This window comes from Penaeus vannamei, chromosome 39 (assembly GCF_042767895.1).
Source record: "Penaeus vannamei isolate JL-2024 chromosome 39, ASM4276789v1, whole genome shotgun sequence".
In the NCBI taxonomy this organism is placed as follows: domain Eukaryota; kingdom Metazoa; phylum Arthropoda; class Malacostraca; order Decapoda; family Penaeidae; genus Penaeus; species Penaeus vannamei.
In genome coordinates, this window is record NC_091587.1 from 12,492,756 (window position 1) to 12,510,255 (window position 17,500).

At 49.9% G+C, this 17,500-nt stretch overlaps 1 protein-coding gene across 1 annotated transcript in view; it reads right to left on the reverse strand.

Moving 5' to 3' along the window:
* Positions 1-335, reverse strand: part of LOC138860040 (uncharacterized) — an 8,807-nt gene extending 8,472 nt beyond the window's left edge. Inside the window, exon 1 of the mRNA XM_070116838.1 lies at positions 250-335. Coding sequence (XP_069972939.1) covers positions 250-335 — 86 coding nt within the window. The remainder of the gene's footprint in view (positions 1-249) is intronic.
* Positions 336-17,500: the final 17,165 nt, after the last annotated feature.

Consider the following 17,500-nt stretch of genomic DNA (forward strand, 5'->3'; position numbering starts at 1 on the left):
TTGGCGACTTCAACTGGAGATGACATCATCCTACGAGTCGGGACGTACGCAGCCGTACACTACAACACCTCCCCCGGGCAGTGCGTCGCCTAAGTAGGGGACGGGTAAGACGAGTATCGCAGGAGAGACTCCTTAAGCAACAGGTGTGTCTGCGAGGTACTCGTTCCATCTCTCGTGAGGTACGATCGTGAGACAGAAGGAAAGGCGCCCGAAGGGTTTCAGGAACCAGAGCAACGGTCGGCTCTTGACGAAGTGTAGAGGGCGAAGACCATCACGTCGGCGAACATCTCAGGGTCCATCATCTCGGCAGGATCCATCCTAAGGCGGGTGCGCATGGGGAGCGCGCCCGCCCGTCACGGGGACATCGGAGAGGCGGTCGTAAAAAGTACACCCGCACGCCAGTGCAGTCAGAGGACGCGCCCGCACGCCAGTGCGGAACATCGGAAGGCGGGTGCGCATGGGGAGCGCGCCCGCACGCCAGTGCGGTCCATCGGAAGGCGGGTGCGCATGGGGAGCGCGCCCGCACGCCAGTGCGTGAGAGGACGCGCCCGCACGCCAGTGCGGATCATCGGAAGGCGGGTGCGCATGGGGAGCGCGCCCGCACGCCAGTGCGGTCCATCGGAAGGCGGGTGCGTCAGAGGACGCGCCCGCACGCCAGTGCGGAGGATCGGAAGGCGGGTGCGCATGTGGAGCGCGCCCGCACGCCAGTGCGGAACATCAGAAGGCGGGTGCGCATGTGGAGCGCGCCCGCACGCCAGTGCGGAGGATCGGAAGGCGGGTGCGCATGGGAAGCGCGCCCGCACGCCAGTATGGAACATCAGAAGGCGGGTGCGCATGTGGAGCGCGCCCGCACGCCAGTGCGGAGGATCGGAAGGCGGGTGCGCATGGGGAGCGCGCCCGCACGCCAGTATGGAACATCAGAAGGCGGGTGCGCATGTGGAGCGCGCCCGCACGCCAGGTACGGTCAGAACTGCGGGGGCACATATGAGTGCGCCCGCACACCAGTGTGGAAGATCAGCTGGGGCCATTATCAGCATGGCACCATCACATGTGTAAGGAGAGCTGGCGAGCGAATCGCCTTAGACCAAAGGGGTGGAACCCTTTGGAGCCCTCGAAGCGTCGTCGTCCGTGTCTGCGGACACAAGAGTGTATTAGACATACTGGGTTTATTCTTTGGGCCTGGCGTGTTCTAACACACACTGCATTATGAAGTGCATAAGTAACACACAACCATAAATGTTATAATGCGAAGCCGACCATCTGGCTGCGCCGATCGGATCCGGTGGAGGATCTGACTTAAAATTAATTGATTAGTTGGCGTCGAGGGACGCAATGTCTCCGTATGTACAATTACCGCTTGCTCAGGCGATCTGAAAAGGGTGTCAACAGAGCTTACCCCAATAAGAGACCTCCTTGGAAGTCATGGGCTCGGTCCTGACATAGCTCTGCATGGACATTGCTCTGAGAAGCTGGGAGAGGAACCTCGACGGTAAAATAGTATTAAGAAACAAACAAACATCTTAAAATTATCATAAAACTAAGAAAAAACAAACAAACTTAAAGTTAAGAACATATGCACAACATGCAAATTAAAAGAACAAAACGAAGAGCGAAACACCTGATTAAGAGGCTGAAACTCAAAATCTTTCGGCCCAAACAAAAACATACAAAGGTTTACACAATAATAGTAAAAATAATACAATGCGCTAAAATAACCCAAACCTGGTGTTACACTACAAGACATTTTTCCTTTTCTTCCGCTTACCCCCTTATCTTTCTTTTTTTCAGAGCCCCAGCGGGATGCAGGCTGCCCTCTGTTGATTACCAGTCCGTCCTGTAACATAACCCTGTATGACTTGGGTCCTAACAAGCTTGCAGCCTGTTCTTTTTCAGAGCCTTCCCTTCATCCAGCCCGTGGAGTGGGGAATACCCTTGACGGTAGTCATCCCGACGACACATTACTAATCCCATCTTCCCCCTTCTAATGTTCAGTCGCCCTGTTTCTTCTACTTCTTTTGCTCTAAACTATTTCTACTTTTCAGATCATCTCCAGATGGACGGCGGCAGGGCCCAGCAGCCAGCTTCTGTCCTGCGGAATGATCCTGTCCTTTCGTATTCACAACCACCCTTGACATACGCAGGTTTTCTCGCCTTCTGCTTTCGTTTCTGGCAGGGTCGCGCTTTCGTCCTGAACGTCTGCAGAAACCCTGTACAGCTATTATTTCTTCTGAGTTTGGCCAAGCTATTGCTTGTTTTCACGACCCCGATCGACAGTGACCTGGAGCTGAGGTCGGTCTACGCTCTTTCCCCATGACGGGAACGTAGAGGTGGTTCTCTGTAAAGACCTGTAGGAATTTAACTTTTCTACGGAGTATTCCTGTAAATAGCTTCCTTTCCTATCGTCATCTTAATCTTATTCTCTGCCTTTCCTATCAATGTATTCGCATCGTCCCAGTCAGACCCAGGGGTCCCATGGTTCATCGTCTACCCCCTCCGATGACGGGGCCGAGGATTCCGAATCCAAGAGGTCATCAGCACCGGGATCTTGTAAAGGTCCCATGTCCGATTCTGGGTCCGGAGGGGCTGTGCCGTCCAAACGGGGAAAGTCGTCTGGAGGGACGAATTCCGCAGTGACCCGAAATGCCTTGAATTTATTTGGGTGCAAAGTGACTTCCTGCCGGTCTCCTCACCACATAAGCCACGGGCCCGAGCTTTTTCAAGACCCGGACTGGCCCTAACCATCGGGGACCCAGGGGTCTGGTTCCGTGACTGGGGTGCAGGATAACGCTGCGATACACAAAGACCAGATCCCCTTCGTTATACTCCCGCGGTCGAGCCCGCCGCCTTCGATCGTGATCGGCGGTCCAACGCTCACGAGCCTTTCGGGCGGCCTCACCAGCGGCCACCCGAGCTGCTCGGAGTTTTGATCTTAATGAGGGCAAGGCCCCTTCGGCATAGATTACGTGGTTTGATCCCACGAGCGGAAAATGACTGCCCCGACCCGTGAGAAGGTACAAAGGGACGTCGTTTACGCTCCGGTGTATGGAGGAATTGATGGCAAACCTCACATACGGTAATAGATCGTCCCAACAATCAGGATCATCCATTTGGAGCGTGCTCAGGGCGTCCTTGACCACCCGATTCACCCTCTCCACCATACCGTTGGCTTGCGGATGGTAGACTGTGGGGAAGAGCGACTTCACCTGGAGGTGATGACAGATGTCGGAAAGGAGACGATTGCAGAATTCAAGGCCGTTATCTAATAATAGGATCCGCGGGGGACCGTACCGAGTAACGAATTCCGCAAGAAACACGTCTGCTACGGATTGGGCGTCCTTCGTTCCCAACGGGAACAGCTCGACAAACCGGGTAAGATGGTCAATCAGCACAAGGACGTACTTGTTTCCACGTGCCGAAGGGGTAAGAGTGAGGATATCCACGGAGACCCGCTCGAAGGGCTCCGCGACGTTCGGCATGGACTGTAGGGGAGTTCAGGCGATCGCCCCTTTCCTCCGTTGACATGCCGTGCATGATGCGACATATCTCCGGGATGCGGCCAACATCCCGGGAAAGTAAAAATGATCCCTTAGCCGCTGATACGTCCTGTGAACGCCTTGATGTCCGGCGGACGGTACGGCATGGACCGCATCCAAAGCGGCGCCGCGCAGCGACCTTGGGATTATGAGCTGAAGTAGAGCTCGTTCATTATTGGACTTGACATGATACAAGACTCGGTCCCGAAGTTCGAATTGGTCTAGGGGAAGAGGGATACGCCTCGGCAGAAGGCGGCCTTCCTCCAGATACTCTATGAGCTGTTGCCAGATGGGATCATCTCTCTGATGACGCTCCACCAAGTCTGGTTGCAGCAAGGGGCTATCGAGATCAGCAATGGCTGCGATCTGACGACTGAGCAAGTCAGGGACGTGGTGGACCCGTCCCGGCTTATAAAGAAGCTCAAAGTCGTAAAATGTCAGTTCGTGAGCCCATCGCGTCATCCTTACCGAGGCAGTTGGCTTACGGAAGACTGATACCAACGGCCCGTGATCTGTAAAAATACGGAATCGTCTCCCATAAAGGTAAGGGTGATAATGCCTAGTGCTCTCGACAACTGCAAGGGCTTCCAGATCGATGGTCGGGTACCTGGTCTCGGCATCCCTAAGCTTTCGAGAAAAATATGCAACTGGGTGGAGTTCCCCAACCTTATCCAGCTGCATAAGGCAAGCACCGATCGCCGTGCCCGAAGCATCGGTGTGAAGCTCAAAGGGCTTCTCGAAATTTGGTTGGATCAAGCAAGGCGCGGTGGCAAGCGCTTGCTTAAGCCGTTCAAAAGCCTCCTGCTGAGGTTTGCCCCATGAAAATTTTGTATCTTTTTTCAGGAGCCGAGTCAAAAGAGATGCGACCCTAGCGTAATTGGGCATGTGCCTGCGAAAAAAAAACAGTTGCCCCCAAGAACTGGCGAACGTGCCGTTGGTTGCGTGGTGTCTTTATGGCTCGTATCACTGTAACCTTGTCAGGGTCAAGCCTGAACCCTGCTCCAGCGAGCAACTGCAACACGGCATCGAGGTGAGATAGGTGCTGCTCAAACCCTGCACTGTATATTACGACGTCGTCAAGATATACCAGCGCCTGGTGGCCCAACACCGGGTTGAGAACGGCGGCGATAGCCCTCTGAAAAGTTGACGGGGCCGTCGTCAATCCAAAGGGCATACGCGAAAACTGAAACAGATGGGCGCCGTCCGAGAAAGCTGTCTTTTCTCGGTCCCTCTCATCAACCTCAACAGTCCAGTATGCGCTTTTAGCGTCGAGGACACTAAACCAAGACTTACCCGCCAGCTGATCAATGGCAGCGTCCATCCTGGGTATGGGATACGCATCTGAAACTGTTTTCGCGTTCAAAGCACGGTAGTCAACGCAAAAGCGTGTCGAACCATCCTCCTTTTTCACTAGCACAACGGGAGAGAGCCATGGTGAGCAAGAAAGCTCGATCACCCCGTCTGCAAGCATCTTGTCGCACTCCGCACGGATGTACTGCCGTGTACTCTCCGGAAGGCGCCACTGTTTCACACGGACGGGTTGGTCGTCTGTGGTTTTGATTTTATGCTTCATGTGTGGTACCACACCTGGAGGCAGCCCTTCGTTGAACAGATCTGGGTAACGATCAAGTACCTGGACAAGCTGTTCACGTTGGACTGACGACAGGTGAGCAAGATCCACCCGGGGAACACCAACTGCCCCTGCTGATGAGGGGAGTTCCTCGTTCTCGAAAGAACATACCGGGAAAACCTCAAACTCGTCCGTGTTAGAGCCAAAATCATTAAGTCCATGTGCAAAATCAAACCGGTCCTCGAAGTCCGCCATCAGACTATTCGGTTCGCTTCCATCATCGATGGGAGTCGAAGAAGCCATGCCTAAAGCTCCTCGACTATCCCCGGAGGATGAGCCCACATCTTCCGGGTTGACGCCGGAATCCTGGTCCATGGATTCCGCGTCGTATTCGAGACGATTAAGTGAAACCTCCACGATCGCCGCATAGCAGAGGACGAATCCTTGCTCGATCTCAACCGGAACTGTCTGATCGTTGACGACCCAAACGTCAACCTCCGGTTGGGAGAGGTCCACCAACGAGCGAGGTACCAGGACCTTGGCTGTGTCGCTCTCAACACAAGCCAGTCCGCCCTTCAAGCCGTTCACGAGGCATCGCACGAATCGCCCCGCCCGAGGGGGACAGGTGACTCTCCGCGCACATCTCATCGCACCTTCCCGGTCTCCGCCGCTCGCACTACAGCAACGTAGCACGGCCTCCGGTTCGTGGTATGTCAGGATGCCGAGGGACCTGGCACTCGAGAACGAAACCCCGAGTTGGACTCCATTAAAGCTAGCAGAGCTGGCCCCTGAAACAGGGGAGAGGTTCAACTTAAAATTGAACCTCCGCAGCAGGTCCACGCCTATCAGCACCTCTGCTGGAAACCTAGTGTCATCGTCCACCACGAACACCGAATGCCGGCATTTACAGGCTCGGGAAAACTTAAACTTAAGGGTTGCCCTGCCCTTGATGTCCAACACGGCCCCAGATGCCCCCCTAAGGCCGCGTGGGTGCGGTGAGAGCGGGGTGTTGGAAATCCTCCTGAAACAAGACTCCTTCACCACCGTTGCCTCACTTCCCGAGTCAAGAAAGGCTAAGACCTTAGTCCCAGCAACCACACAATTCAACAGCGGCCGCCCCGCCTGAATCTGTGCCTTGGGAAGCTCTGGTTCCGTGGAACTGTCGCTCCCCTCGGCGCCCGCCATCATCATTGTCCCTGGCAGTGGCTCGTTGTGGTTGCAGTTGTGTTCTATCGGGCGGTGCCCTACGTTGTTCTGCCCGAAAAAAGCACCGCCCAGCCACATGCCCTCGGCGGCCACACCGGGTGCACTGATTACCCTCTCGCACCGCACGACACTCGGAGGCGTCATGCGTAGTCACCTGATGGTAGGGACACCAGCGTCGGGGTTCTCGAGTGCGTACGGGTAACTCTGCTAGGGAATCAACTGGAGGGGAAGCTGCCGGAGATCGACCCTCGCGAGGAGTAGAAGAGCGAGATTTAGGCCCTGCCTCGCTCGAGAAACTGACCAAGGGTTTCTCTACCCGCCCGGCATAGTGCCGATGGTGCCAGACTTTTTGGGCTGCTTCGACCACCCGGTAAAGTGGCTGATCCTCTATCAACAGGAGCTTTTCCCGCAGCCAGGGTGGGAGTCCCTGGAGAAAAGTTCTCCTCATCAGAGGTTCAGCTGGCCCAAGTTCACCAGGATAGTCACGCATGCCTTGATAAACCATGGTCTCGACCGCGAGATAGAAGTCCCTAGGGGAAGTGTCGCCGAGTACGTACGACCCCAAATGCCGAAGGTACTCCATCGACGAGCACGTCCCCCGTAGACGTTGTCGAAGGGTTTCCTTAAACTCGTCCCAGGTCCCAATGCCGTCAAAAACTGGGGAGTTAATGACTATATCCGCAGTCCCCCTACAGCCACCACGGGCGGCACGGATGAGAGCCTCATCCGTCCCATAAGGATGGGCTTGCTCGACATGCCGCAACCAGGTATCCAAGTCCTGATTCCTCCGAAGAGGCTGGCTAGCTGGAACTTCTGCCCGGTAAGGCGGAATCGGGTCACGCAGGGTTATACCCTGATCTAGGGGACGCGGATTGACGGGCGCTCGCTGAGACGAGTGGTCAGTCGTGACCGCATGCACCCCCGCTTCTACCTGCGATGCAGAGGCCGCAGCTGGTGAATGAATGTGTGGTTCAGATGCGCTGGGCTCCAGTAATCGCACGATATTGGCGTACTGCCCTTCCAAGGCACTGAACCGAGAATTCAGCCGTTCGAATTTGTCAACCAGCTCCTCATACATCGAGAGCGAGAGGTGGTCACGGGGTTCTAGCCTTTGCCCCGAAGTCAAAGATTGAGCGTGATCTCGAGGAAACTCGGGGCCCTCAAGAAGGGTGTTTGCAGAGGATCCCGAGGACTCATTAGTGGGTTCTCCGTGGACGGTATTGCGTGTGCGAGGCATTCTGCGTCCCAGCACTTGCTCTACAACCCGTTACTTAGCGTGCGATAGACTTGCACAAAGGCTTGACCAGGCACTTTATAGAAAGACTGTTCTCTCCCACCGCTGCCTACCAAAAAGACAGTTGTAGCGGGGCGTAGACCCAGTAGACTTTAAGATGTCTGGTTGAGTCCGGGCTCAACCGAGAATATAGAGTTTTTGCTCAAGGGAAATATTCATCTGCAGTGAACAGATGTAAGGTTCCAGGCCAGGCGATCGCCCGAACTCCCCTACTCCGTGGATATCCTCACTCTTACCCCTTCGGCACGTGGAAACAAGTACGTCCTTGTGCTGATTGACCATCTTACCCAGTTTGTCGAGCTGTTCTCGTTGGCAACGAAGGACGCCCAAACCGTAGCAGAGCGTGAGCGTTGGACCGCCGATCACGATCGAAGGCGGCGGGCTCGACCGCGGGAGTATAACGATGGGGATCTGGTCTTAGTGCATCGCAGCGTTATCCTGCACCCCAGTCACGGAACCAGACCCCTGGGTCCCCGATGGTTAGGGCCAGTCCGGGTCTTGAGAAAGCTTGGGCCCGTGGCTTATGTGGTGAGGAGACCGAATTCAGATGGGCAGGAAGTCACCTTGCACCCAAATAAATTTAAAGCATTTCGGGTCACTGCGGACCTTTACAAGATCCCGGTGCTGATGACCTCTTGGATTCGGAATCCTTGGCCCCGTCATCGGAGGGGGTAGACGATGAACCATGGGACCCTGGGTCTGACTGGGACGAGTAGGGAGTAAGACACTTTTCCTTTTCTTCCGCTTACCATTATCTTTCTTTTTTCAGAGCCCCAGCGGGATGCATGCCCTCTGTTGATTACCAGTCCGTCCTGTAACAGAACCCTGTATGACTTGGGTCGTAACACGCTTGCAGCCTGCTCTTTTTCAGAGCCTTCCCTTCATCCAGCCCGTGGAGTGGGGAATACCCTTGACGGTAGTCAACCCGACTACACATTACTAATCCCATCTTCCCCCTTCTAATGTTCAGTCGCCCTGTTTCTTCTACTTATTTTGTTCTAAATTATTTCTACTTTTTAGATCATCTCCAGATGGACGGCGGCAGGGCCCAGCAGCCAGCTTCTGTCCTGCGGAATGATCCTGTCCTTTCGTATTCACAATCGCCCTTGATATACGCGGGTTTTCTCGCCTTCTGCCTTCGTTTCTGGCAGGGTCGCGCTTTCGTCCTGAACGTCTGCAGAAACCCTGTACAGCTATTATTTTGTCTGAGTTTGGCCAAGCTATGGCTTGTTTTCACACCCCAATCGACAGTGTCCCGGAGCTGAGGTCGGTCTACGCTCTTTCCCCATGACGGGAACGTAGAGGTGGTTCTCTGTAAAGACCTGTAGGAATTTAACTTTTCTACGGAGTACTCTTGTAAATAGCTCCCTTTCCTATCGTCCTCTTAATCTTCTTCTCTGCCTTTCCTATGTAGTTTAGCGTAACACCAGGTTTGGGTTATTTTAGTACTTTGCATTATTTTTTTTCTGTTATTATTATGTAAGCCTTTGTATGTTTGTTTGTGCCGAAAGATTGAGAGTTTCAGCCTCTTAATCAGGTGTTTCGCTCTTCGTTTTGTTCTTTTAATTTGCATGTTGTGCATATGTTCTTAACTTTAAGTTTATTTTTTTTTCTTAGTTTTATGATAATTTTAAGATGTTTGTTTGTTTTCTTAATAATATTTTACCGTCGAGGTTCCTCTCCCAGCTTCTCAGAGCAATGTCCATACAGAGCTATGTCAGGACTGAGCCCATGACTTCCAAGGAGGTCTTTTATTGGGGTAAGCTCCTTGGAAGTCATGGGCTCGGTCTTACAGGGTTATGTTACAGGACGGACTGGTAATCAACAGAGGGCAGCATGCATCCCGCTGGGGCTCTGAAAAAAGAAAGATAATGGTAAGCGGAAGAAAGGGAAAAGTGTCTTGCTCCCTACTCGTCCCAGTCAGACCCAGGGTCCCATGGTTCATCGTCTACCCCCTCCGATGATGGGGCCGAGGATTCCGAATCCAAGAGGTCATCAGCACCGGGATCTTGTAAAGGTCCGCAGTGACCCGAAATGCTTTAAATTTATTTGGGTGCAAGGTGACTTCCTGCCCATCTGAATTCGGTCTCCTCACCACACAAGCCACGGGCCCAAGCTTTCTCAAGACCCGGACTGGCCCTAACCATCGGGGACCCAGGGGTCTGGTTCCGTGACTGGGGTGCAGGATAACGCTGCGATGCACCAAGACCAGATCCCCATCGTTATACTCCCGCGGTCGAGCCCGCCGCCTTCGATCGTGATCGGCGGTCCAACGCTCACGAGCCTTTCGGGCGGCTTCACCAGCGGCCACCCGAGCTGCTTGGAGTTTTGATCTTAATGAGGGCAAGGCCCCTTCGGCATAGATTACGTGGTTTGATCCCACGAGCGGAAAATGACAAACCTCACATACGGTAATAGATCGTCCCAACAATCAGGATCATCCATTTGGAGTGTGCTCAGGGCGTCCTTGACCACCCGATTCACCCTCTCCACCATACCGTTGGCTTGCAGATGGTAGGCTGTGGTGAAGAGCAACTTCACCTGGAGGTGATGACAGATGTCGGAAAGGAGACGACTGCGGAATTCAAGGCCGTTATCTGATACAGGGTCCGCGGGGGACCGTACCGAGTAACGAATTCCGCAAGAAACACGTCTGCTACGGTTTGGGCGTCCTTCGTTGCCAACGAGAACAGCTCGACAAACTGGGTAAGATGGTCAATCAGCACAAGGACGTACTTGTTTCCACGTGCCGAAGGGGTAAGAGTGAGGATATCCATGGAGTAGGGGACTTCGGGCGATCGCACCCTTCCTCCGTTGACATGCCGTGCATGATGCGACATATCTCCGGGATGCGGCCAACATCCCGGGAAAGTAAAAATGATCCCTTAGCCGCTGATACGTCCTGTGAACGCCCTGATGTCCGGCGGACGGTACGGCATGGACCGCATCCAAAGCGGCGATGCGCAGCGACCTTGGGATTACGAGCTGAAGCAGAGCTCGTTCATTATCGGACTTAACATGATATAAGACTCGGTCCCGAATTGGTTTAGGGGAAGAGGGATACGCCTCGGCGGAAGGCGGCTTTCCTCCAGATATTCTATGAGCTGTTGCCAGATGGGATCATCTCTCTGATGACGCTCCACCAAGTTTGGTTGCAGCAAGGGGCTATCAAGGTCAGCAATGGCTGCGATCTGACGACTGAGCAAGTCAGGGACGTGGTGGACCCGTCCCGGCTTATAAAGAAGCTCAAAGTCGTAAAATGTCAGTTCGTGAGCCCATCGCGTCATCCTTACCGAGGCAGTTGGCTGTAAAGATACGGAATCGTCTCCCATAAAGGTAAGGGTGATAATGCCTAGTGCTCTCGACAACAGCGAGGGCTTCCAGATCGATGGTCGGGTACCTGGTCTCGGCATCCCTAAGCTTCCGAGAAAAATATGCAACAGGGTGGAGGCCTGGAACCTTACATCTGTTCACTGCAGACGAATCTTTCCATTGAGCAAAAACTCCATATTCTCGGTTGAGCCCGGACTCAACTAGACAACTTAAAGTCTACTGGGTCTACGCCCCGCTACAACTGTCTTTTTGGTAGGCAGCAGTGGGAGAGAACAGTCTTTCTGTAAAGTGCCTGGTCAAGCCTTTGTGCAAGTCTATCGCACGCTAAGTAACGGGTTGTAGAGCAAGTGCTGGGACGCAGAATGCCTCGCACACGCAATACCGTCCAAGGAGAACCCACTAATGAGTCCTCGGGATCCTCTGCAAACACCCTTCTTGAGGGCCCCGAGTTTCATCGAAATCACACTCAATCTTTGACTTTGGAGCAAAGGCTAGAGCCCCGTGACCACCTCTCGCTCTCGATGTATGAGGAGCTGGTTGACAAGTTCGAACGGCTGAATTCTCGGTTCAGTACCCTGGAAGGGCAGTACGCCAATATCGTGCGATTACTGGAGCCCAGGGCATCTGAACCAAACACTCGTTCACCAGCTGCGGCCTCTGCATCGCAGGTAGAAGCGGGGGTGCATGCGGTTACGACTGACCACTCGTCTCAGCGAGCGCCCGTCAACCCGCGTCCCTTAGATCAGGGTATAACCCTACGTGACCCGATCCCGCCTTACCGAGCAGAGGTCCCAGCTAGCCAGCCTCTTCGGAGGAACCAGGAGTTGGAAACCTGGTTACGGCGCGTCGAGCAAGCCCATCCTTATGGGACGGATGAGGCTCTGATCCGCGCCGCCCGCGGTAGCTGTAGGGGGACGGCGGACTTGGTTATTAACTCGCCAGTTTTTGACGGGATTGGGACCTGGGACAAGTTTAAGGAAACCCTTCGACAACGTCTCCGGGGGACGTGCTCGTTGATGGAGTATCTACGGCATTTGGGGTCGTATGTACTCGGCGACACTTCTCCTAGGGACTTCTATCTCGTGGTCGAGACCATAGTATACCAAGGCATGCGCGACTATCCTGGTGAACTTGGGCCAGCTGAAACTCTGATGAGGAGAACTTTTCTCCAGGGACTCCTGCCCTGGTTTCGGGAAAACCTCCTGTTGATAGAGGATCAGCCACTTTACCGGGTGGTCGAAGCAGCCCAAAAAGTCTGGCACCATCGACACTATGCCGGGCGGGTAGAGAAACCCTTGGTCAGTTTCTCGAGCGAGGCAGGGCCTAAACCTCGCTCTTCTACTCCTCGCGAGGGTCGATCTCCGGCAGCTTCCCCTCCGGTTGATCCCCTAGCAGAGTTACCCGTACGCACTCGAGAACCCCGACGCTGGTGTCCCTACCATCAGGTGACTACGCATGACGCCTCCGAGTGTCGTGTGGTGCGAGAGGGTAATCAGTGCACCCGATGTGGCCGTCGAGGGCATGTGGCTGGGCGGTGCTTTTTTCGGGCAGAACGTAGGGCACCGGCCGACAGAACACAACCGAGCCACTGCCAGGGACAATGATGATGGCGGGCGCCGAGGGGAGCGACAGTTCCACGGAATTGGAGCTTCCCGAGGCACAGATTCAGGCGGGGCGGCCGCTGTTGAATTGTGTGGTTGCTGGGACTAAGGTCTTAGCCTTTCTTGACTCGGAAAGTGAGGCAACGGTGGTGAAGGAGTCTTGTTTCAGGAGGATTTCCAACACCCCGCTCTCACCGCACCCACGCGGCCTTAGGGGGGCATCTGGGGCAGCGTTGGACATCAAGGGCAGGGCAATTCTTGAGTCTAAGTTTTCCCGAGCCTGTAAATGCCGGCACTCTGTGTTCGTGGTGGACGACGACACTAGGTTTCCAGCAGAGGTGCTGATAGGCGTGGACCTGCTGCGGAGGTTCAATTTTAAGTTGAACCTCTCCCCTGTTTCAGGGGCCAGCTCTGCTAGCTTTAATGGAGTCCGACTCGGGGTTTCGTTCTCGGGTGCCGGGTCCCTCGGCATCCTGACATACTATGAACCAGAGGCCGTGCTACGTTGCTGTAGTGCGAGCGGCGGAGACCGGGAAGGTGCGATGAGATGCGCGCGGAGAGCCACCTGTCCCCCTCGGGCGGGGCGATTCGTGCGATGCCTCGTGAACGGCTTGAAGGGTGGACTGGCTTGTGTTGAGAGTGACACAGGCAAGGTCCTGGTACCTCGCTCGTTGATGGACCTCTCCAAACCGGAGGTTGACGTTTGGGTCGTCAACGATCAGACAGTTCCGGTTGAGATCAAGCTAGGATTCGTCCTCTGCTATGCGGCGATCGTGGAGGTTTCACTTAATCGTCTCGAATACGACGCGGAATCCATGGACCAAGATTCCGGCGCCAACCCGGAAGATGTGGACTCATCCTCTGGGGATAGTCGAGGAGCTTTAGGCATGGCTTCTTCGACTCCCATCGATGATGGAAGCGAACCGGATAGTCTGATGGCGGACTTCGAGGACCGGTTTGATTTTGCACACGGACTTAATGACTTTGGCTATAACACGGACGAGTTTGAGGTTTTCCCGGTATGTTCTTTCGAGAACGAGGAATTCCCCTCATCAGCAGGGGCAGTTGGTGTTCCCCGGGTGGATCTTGCTCACCTGTCGTCAGTCCAACGTGAACAGCTTGTCCAGGTACTTGATCGTTACCCAGATCTGTTCAACGAAGGGCTGCCTCCAGGTGTGGTGCCACACATGAAGCATAAAATCAAAACCACGGACGACCAACCCGTCCGTGTGAAACAATGGCGCCTCCCGGAGAGTACACGGCAGTACATCCGTGCGGAGAGCGACAAGATGCTTGCAGACGGGGTGATCGAGCTTTCTTGCTCACCATGGCTCTCTCCCGTTGTGCTAGTGAAAAAGAAGGATGGTTCGACACGCTTTTGCGTTGACTACCGTGCTTTGAACGCGAAAACAGTTTCAGATGCGTATCCCATACCTAGGATGGACGCTGCCATTGATCAGCTGGCGGGAATGAATTATTATTCAGTCCATTTATAATGAAATAAAGGCCAGAAGTAATAAAATCACGTAAGTCGAAAAAATGGCAAAATCTAGCCTTTTGAGAGAAACGTCGAAAAAAAACCTTTTTCGCTGTTTAATGGTAATTATGAGGATTTTATCACTAATTCAAGAAATTATGATGATTTTCATGATAATTCCTTTATTAACGACAATAATGATGAAAATGATGATGATGATGACAATAATAATGATAAAATCATAATTATAATGATAATTTTGATAATTACTGCAATAATAGCAATATTTAACTCTATTCCAATAATCTTCATACTAATAATGGCATAGAAATAATAACATCATTATCATTGTCATTATAATTATTATTATTGTCATTATTATTTCTAAAATTATCATTATTGCTATTATCATTATATAAATAGTTATAATGATAAAAATAGCAATAATAATTAGCATAATAATTATTATAACTGCAATAATGATGATAATAATAATGATTATCATGATAATGACTATAATGATAATCATGAAAATAATGACAGTAATGATAATAATGATGATAATAATTATTATTCAGTCCATTTATAATGAAATAAAGGCCAGTATTAATAAAATCCCAAAAGTCGAAAAAAACGGCAAAATCTAGCGTATTTCAGCCTTTTGAGAGGAACGTCGGAAAACCCCCATTTTTCGCTTTTTATGGTAATGATGAGGATTTTAACATTAATTCAGGAAATTATGATGATTTTCGTGATAATTCCTTCATTATTGATAATAATGATGATAATTATGATGATAATGATAAAATCATAATTATAATGATGATTTTCATAATTACTGCAATAATTAGCTCTAATCCAATAATTTTCATACTGATAATGGCAATATAAATGATAATAACATCATGGTCATTGACATTATATTATTATTATTGTCATTATTATTTCTAAAATTATCATTATTGCTATTATTATTATATAAATAGTTATAATGATAAAAATAGCAATAATAATTAGCATAATGATTATCATAACTGCAATAATGATTATCATAACTGCAATAATGATGATAATAATAATGATAATCATGATAATGACTATAATGATGATAATCATGAAAATAATAACAGTCTTGATAATAATGATGATTATAATTATTATTCAGTCCATTGTTAAGTGTTAAGTGTTCAGTGACGTAATAGAAAATGCTCTGAAAATGGATGTGGGTGAAAATTAATGTATCAGCAGTGTTGAATGACATAAGAAATTGTGCATTAACATTTTATGTGTCGTGTATTAATCTGAATTGTATTCCAGCCCAAGTCGAGATGATAGCTTCTGTATTTCATGGCAGTGTATTCATGGTAATATATTTACACCTCTCCAACATGTGGTTGGTCTTCTTCTTTGAGATTTTTTTTATGTTTAATCTTAAGTTTGTATATTTGCTTCTTAAATTTGTGCTTGATTTTTATGTAATTTAGTTCTGTATAATTCTCAAGTTTGTAGCTTTTAAGTTTGCTTCCAAGTTTTTATGTTTAAGTTGTATTTTTAAGTTCCATTAATTGTAAGCTTAATTTTAAGTTTGTTCTTAAGTTCTTTTTGTATTTCTTATGTAAAGTTTTGTATTTAAATTTGTTTAATTTTAAGTTTAATTTTATCTTATGTATTTATTTTATGTTTTGGGCCCATTGTTCCTATTTATTTATTTTTTTTTTGGTTTATTCTGTCACTTTTCTGTTCTTTCAGCCTGGGTGTGATTGCTCGCTGGGTCGTCGTCCTTTGCCTTCTTCGCTTTCATCCTTCGTTGCCCTTCTTTCTGTCTGGTCGTGCATCTGTATATATAGATTTATCAGTGGCATTCCTTTCAGGACTTTACTTTTATACAGGATGAACAAAGTAAATGCCATACACTAATGCCAGTCTCTTGCAGGTGTGATGTTCCTTGTGCTTTACGGTCCTTTTGAGTCCATCCGCAGTGTAGAGCCGCTCCTCCGGAGGGTCGTGGACGGTCGTGGTGACCGTGAGCTGCTTGGTTCTACCGACCCGTGGATCCGGTGGTGTGGCCTTCGACCGACTCCTCTCGTCACCACTCTGCTTGCCCCTCTGATGCTGCATGACCCTGCTCAGTCGAGAGTGGCTGGACCGGGCCGCACGCTAGGGTCCTCAGAAGCAGGCAGTGTCCGTTCTGTGTGCGTTGAGGTCGAGAGGGAGTCGTCCGAAGTCAGGCGAGGAGGGAGTTGTAGTGAATTTCTCCTGGCTATAGGCGGGTCATCCCGTAGGGTTTTGGACCGCCTGTTCCCCTGACGTTATGGACTGTTACTTAGATAATCTACGGACTCCTCCGCACTGCAAGATGACGTGGCTTTGCTGTTTCCTGTGTCTGCGCTTTTTTTTTTTTTATATAAGAATAAGGTCCGTGATCTACCGCTACATCTACGCTATTCCTACACAACACTACTTATACACTACTTACCTTATATTCTATACTTACCTTGTCTTATTCTTGCCTTTTCGTCTTCGACTAATTCACCTTAGTTTCGTTTTCTTTCGTTTTTTTTTCCTTTCGTATTTCTTAATTTATTTTAGACACACCATACACTATTTAACAAATAAAGTTAACTACATTATGGGTAAAATCCCAGTAAGCACGGGAGCCACCTGTATATAAGGTCAAGCCAGATCGGTCTAGGGGGAGAGGCTTTTATTCGTGTGTGGTGACAGACCGTTGGATTTTTAGCTGGCTGACTGGTGCTTCTCGACTATGGCGGGTTGCCTCTGTGTTTTTCAAGTAGGTGTATAGTGTGTTATCCTGTGTATTATTATTATTATTATTTTATTATTATTATTTTTTAAAGTTTTGTGCGAAATAAAAGTATAATATGGATGATCATTTTTATGTTGGCTTTTTGTCAGCCAATGGTCTTTTTGTTTTTATCGTGACTACGGAATCACCCTTAAACTCACCTGAGAGTCATTACTAATTAACAACAGACCCACATGGATATTACCTATAGTTGGATAACACGCTCCCAAATCAACATCTTTAACTCTACGGAGTTTATAAATATCCACTACAATAGAGTCCATTTATAATGAAATAAAGGCGAAAACTAGTAAAATACCGGAAGTCGAAAAAACGGCAAAATTTGTCGTATTACAGCCTTTTGAGAGAAAAGTCGAAAAGATACCTTTTTCGCTTTTATATGATAATTATGATGATTTTAACATTAATTCAGGTAATTATGATGATTTCCATGATAATTCCTATATTATTAATAACCATAATGATGCTAATCATGATGATAATGACAATAATAATGATAATAATGATAAAATGATAATTATAATGATAGTTTTGATAATTACTGCAATAATAGCAATAATTAAGTCTATTTTAATAATTTTCATACTAATAATGACAATAGAAATCATAATAATATCATTATCATTGTCACATTATAATTATTACTGTCATTATTGTTT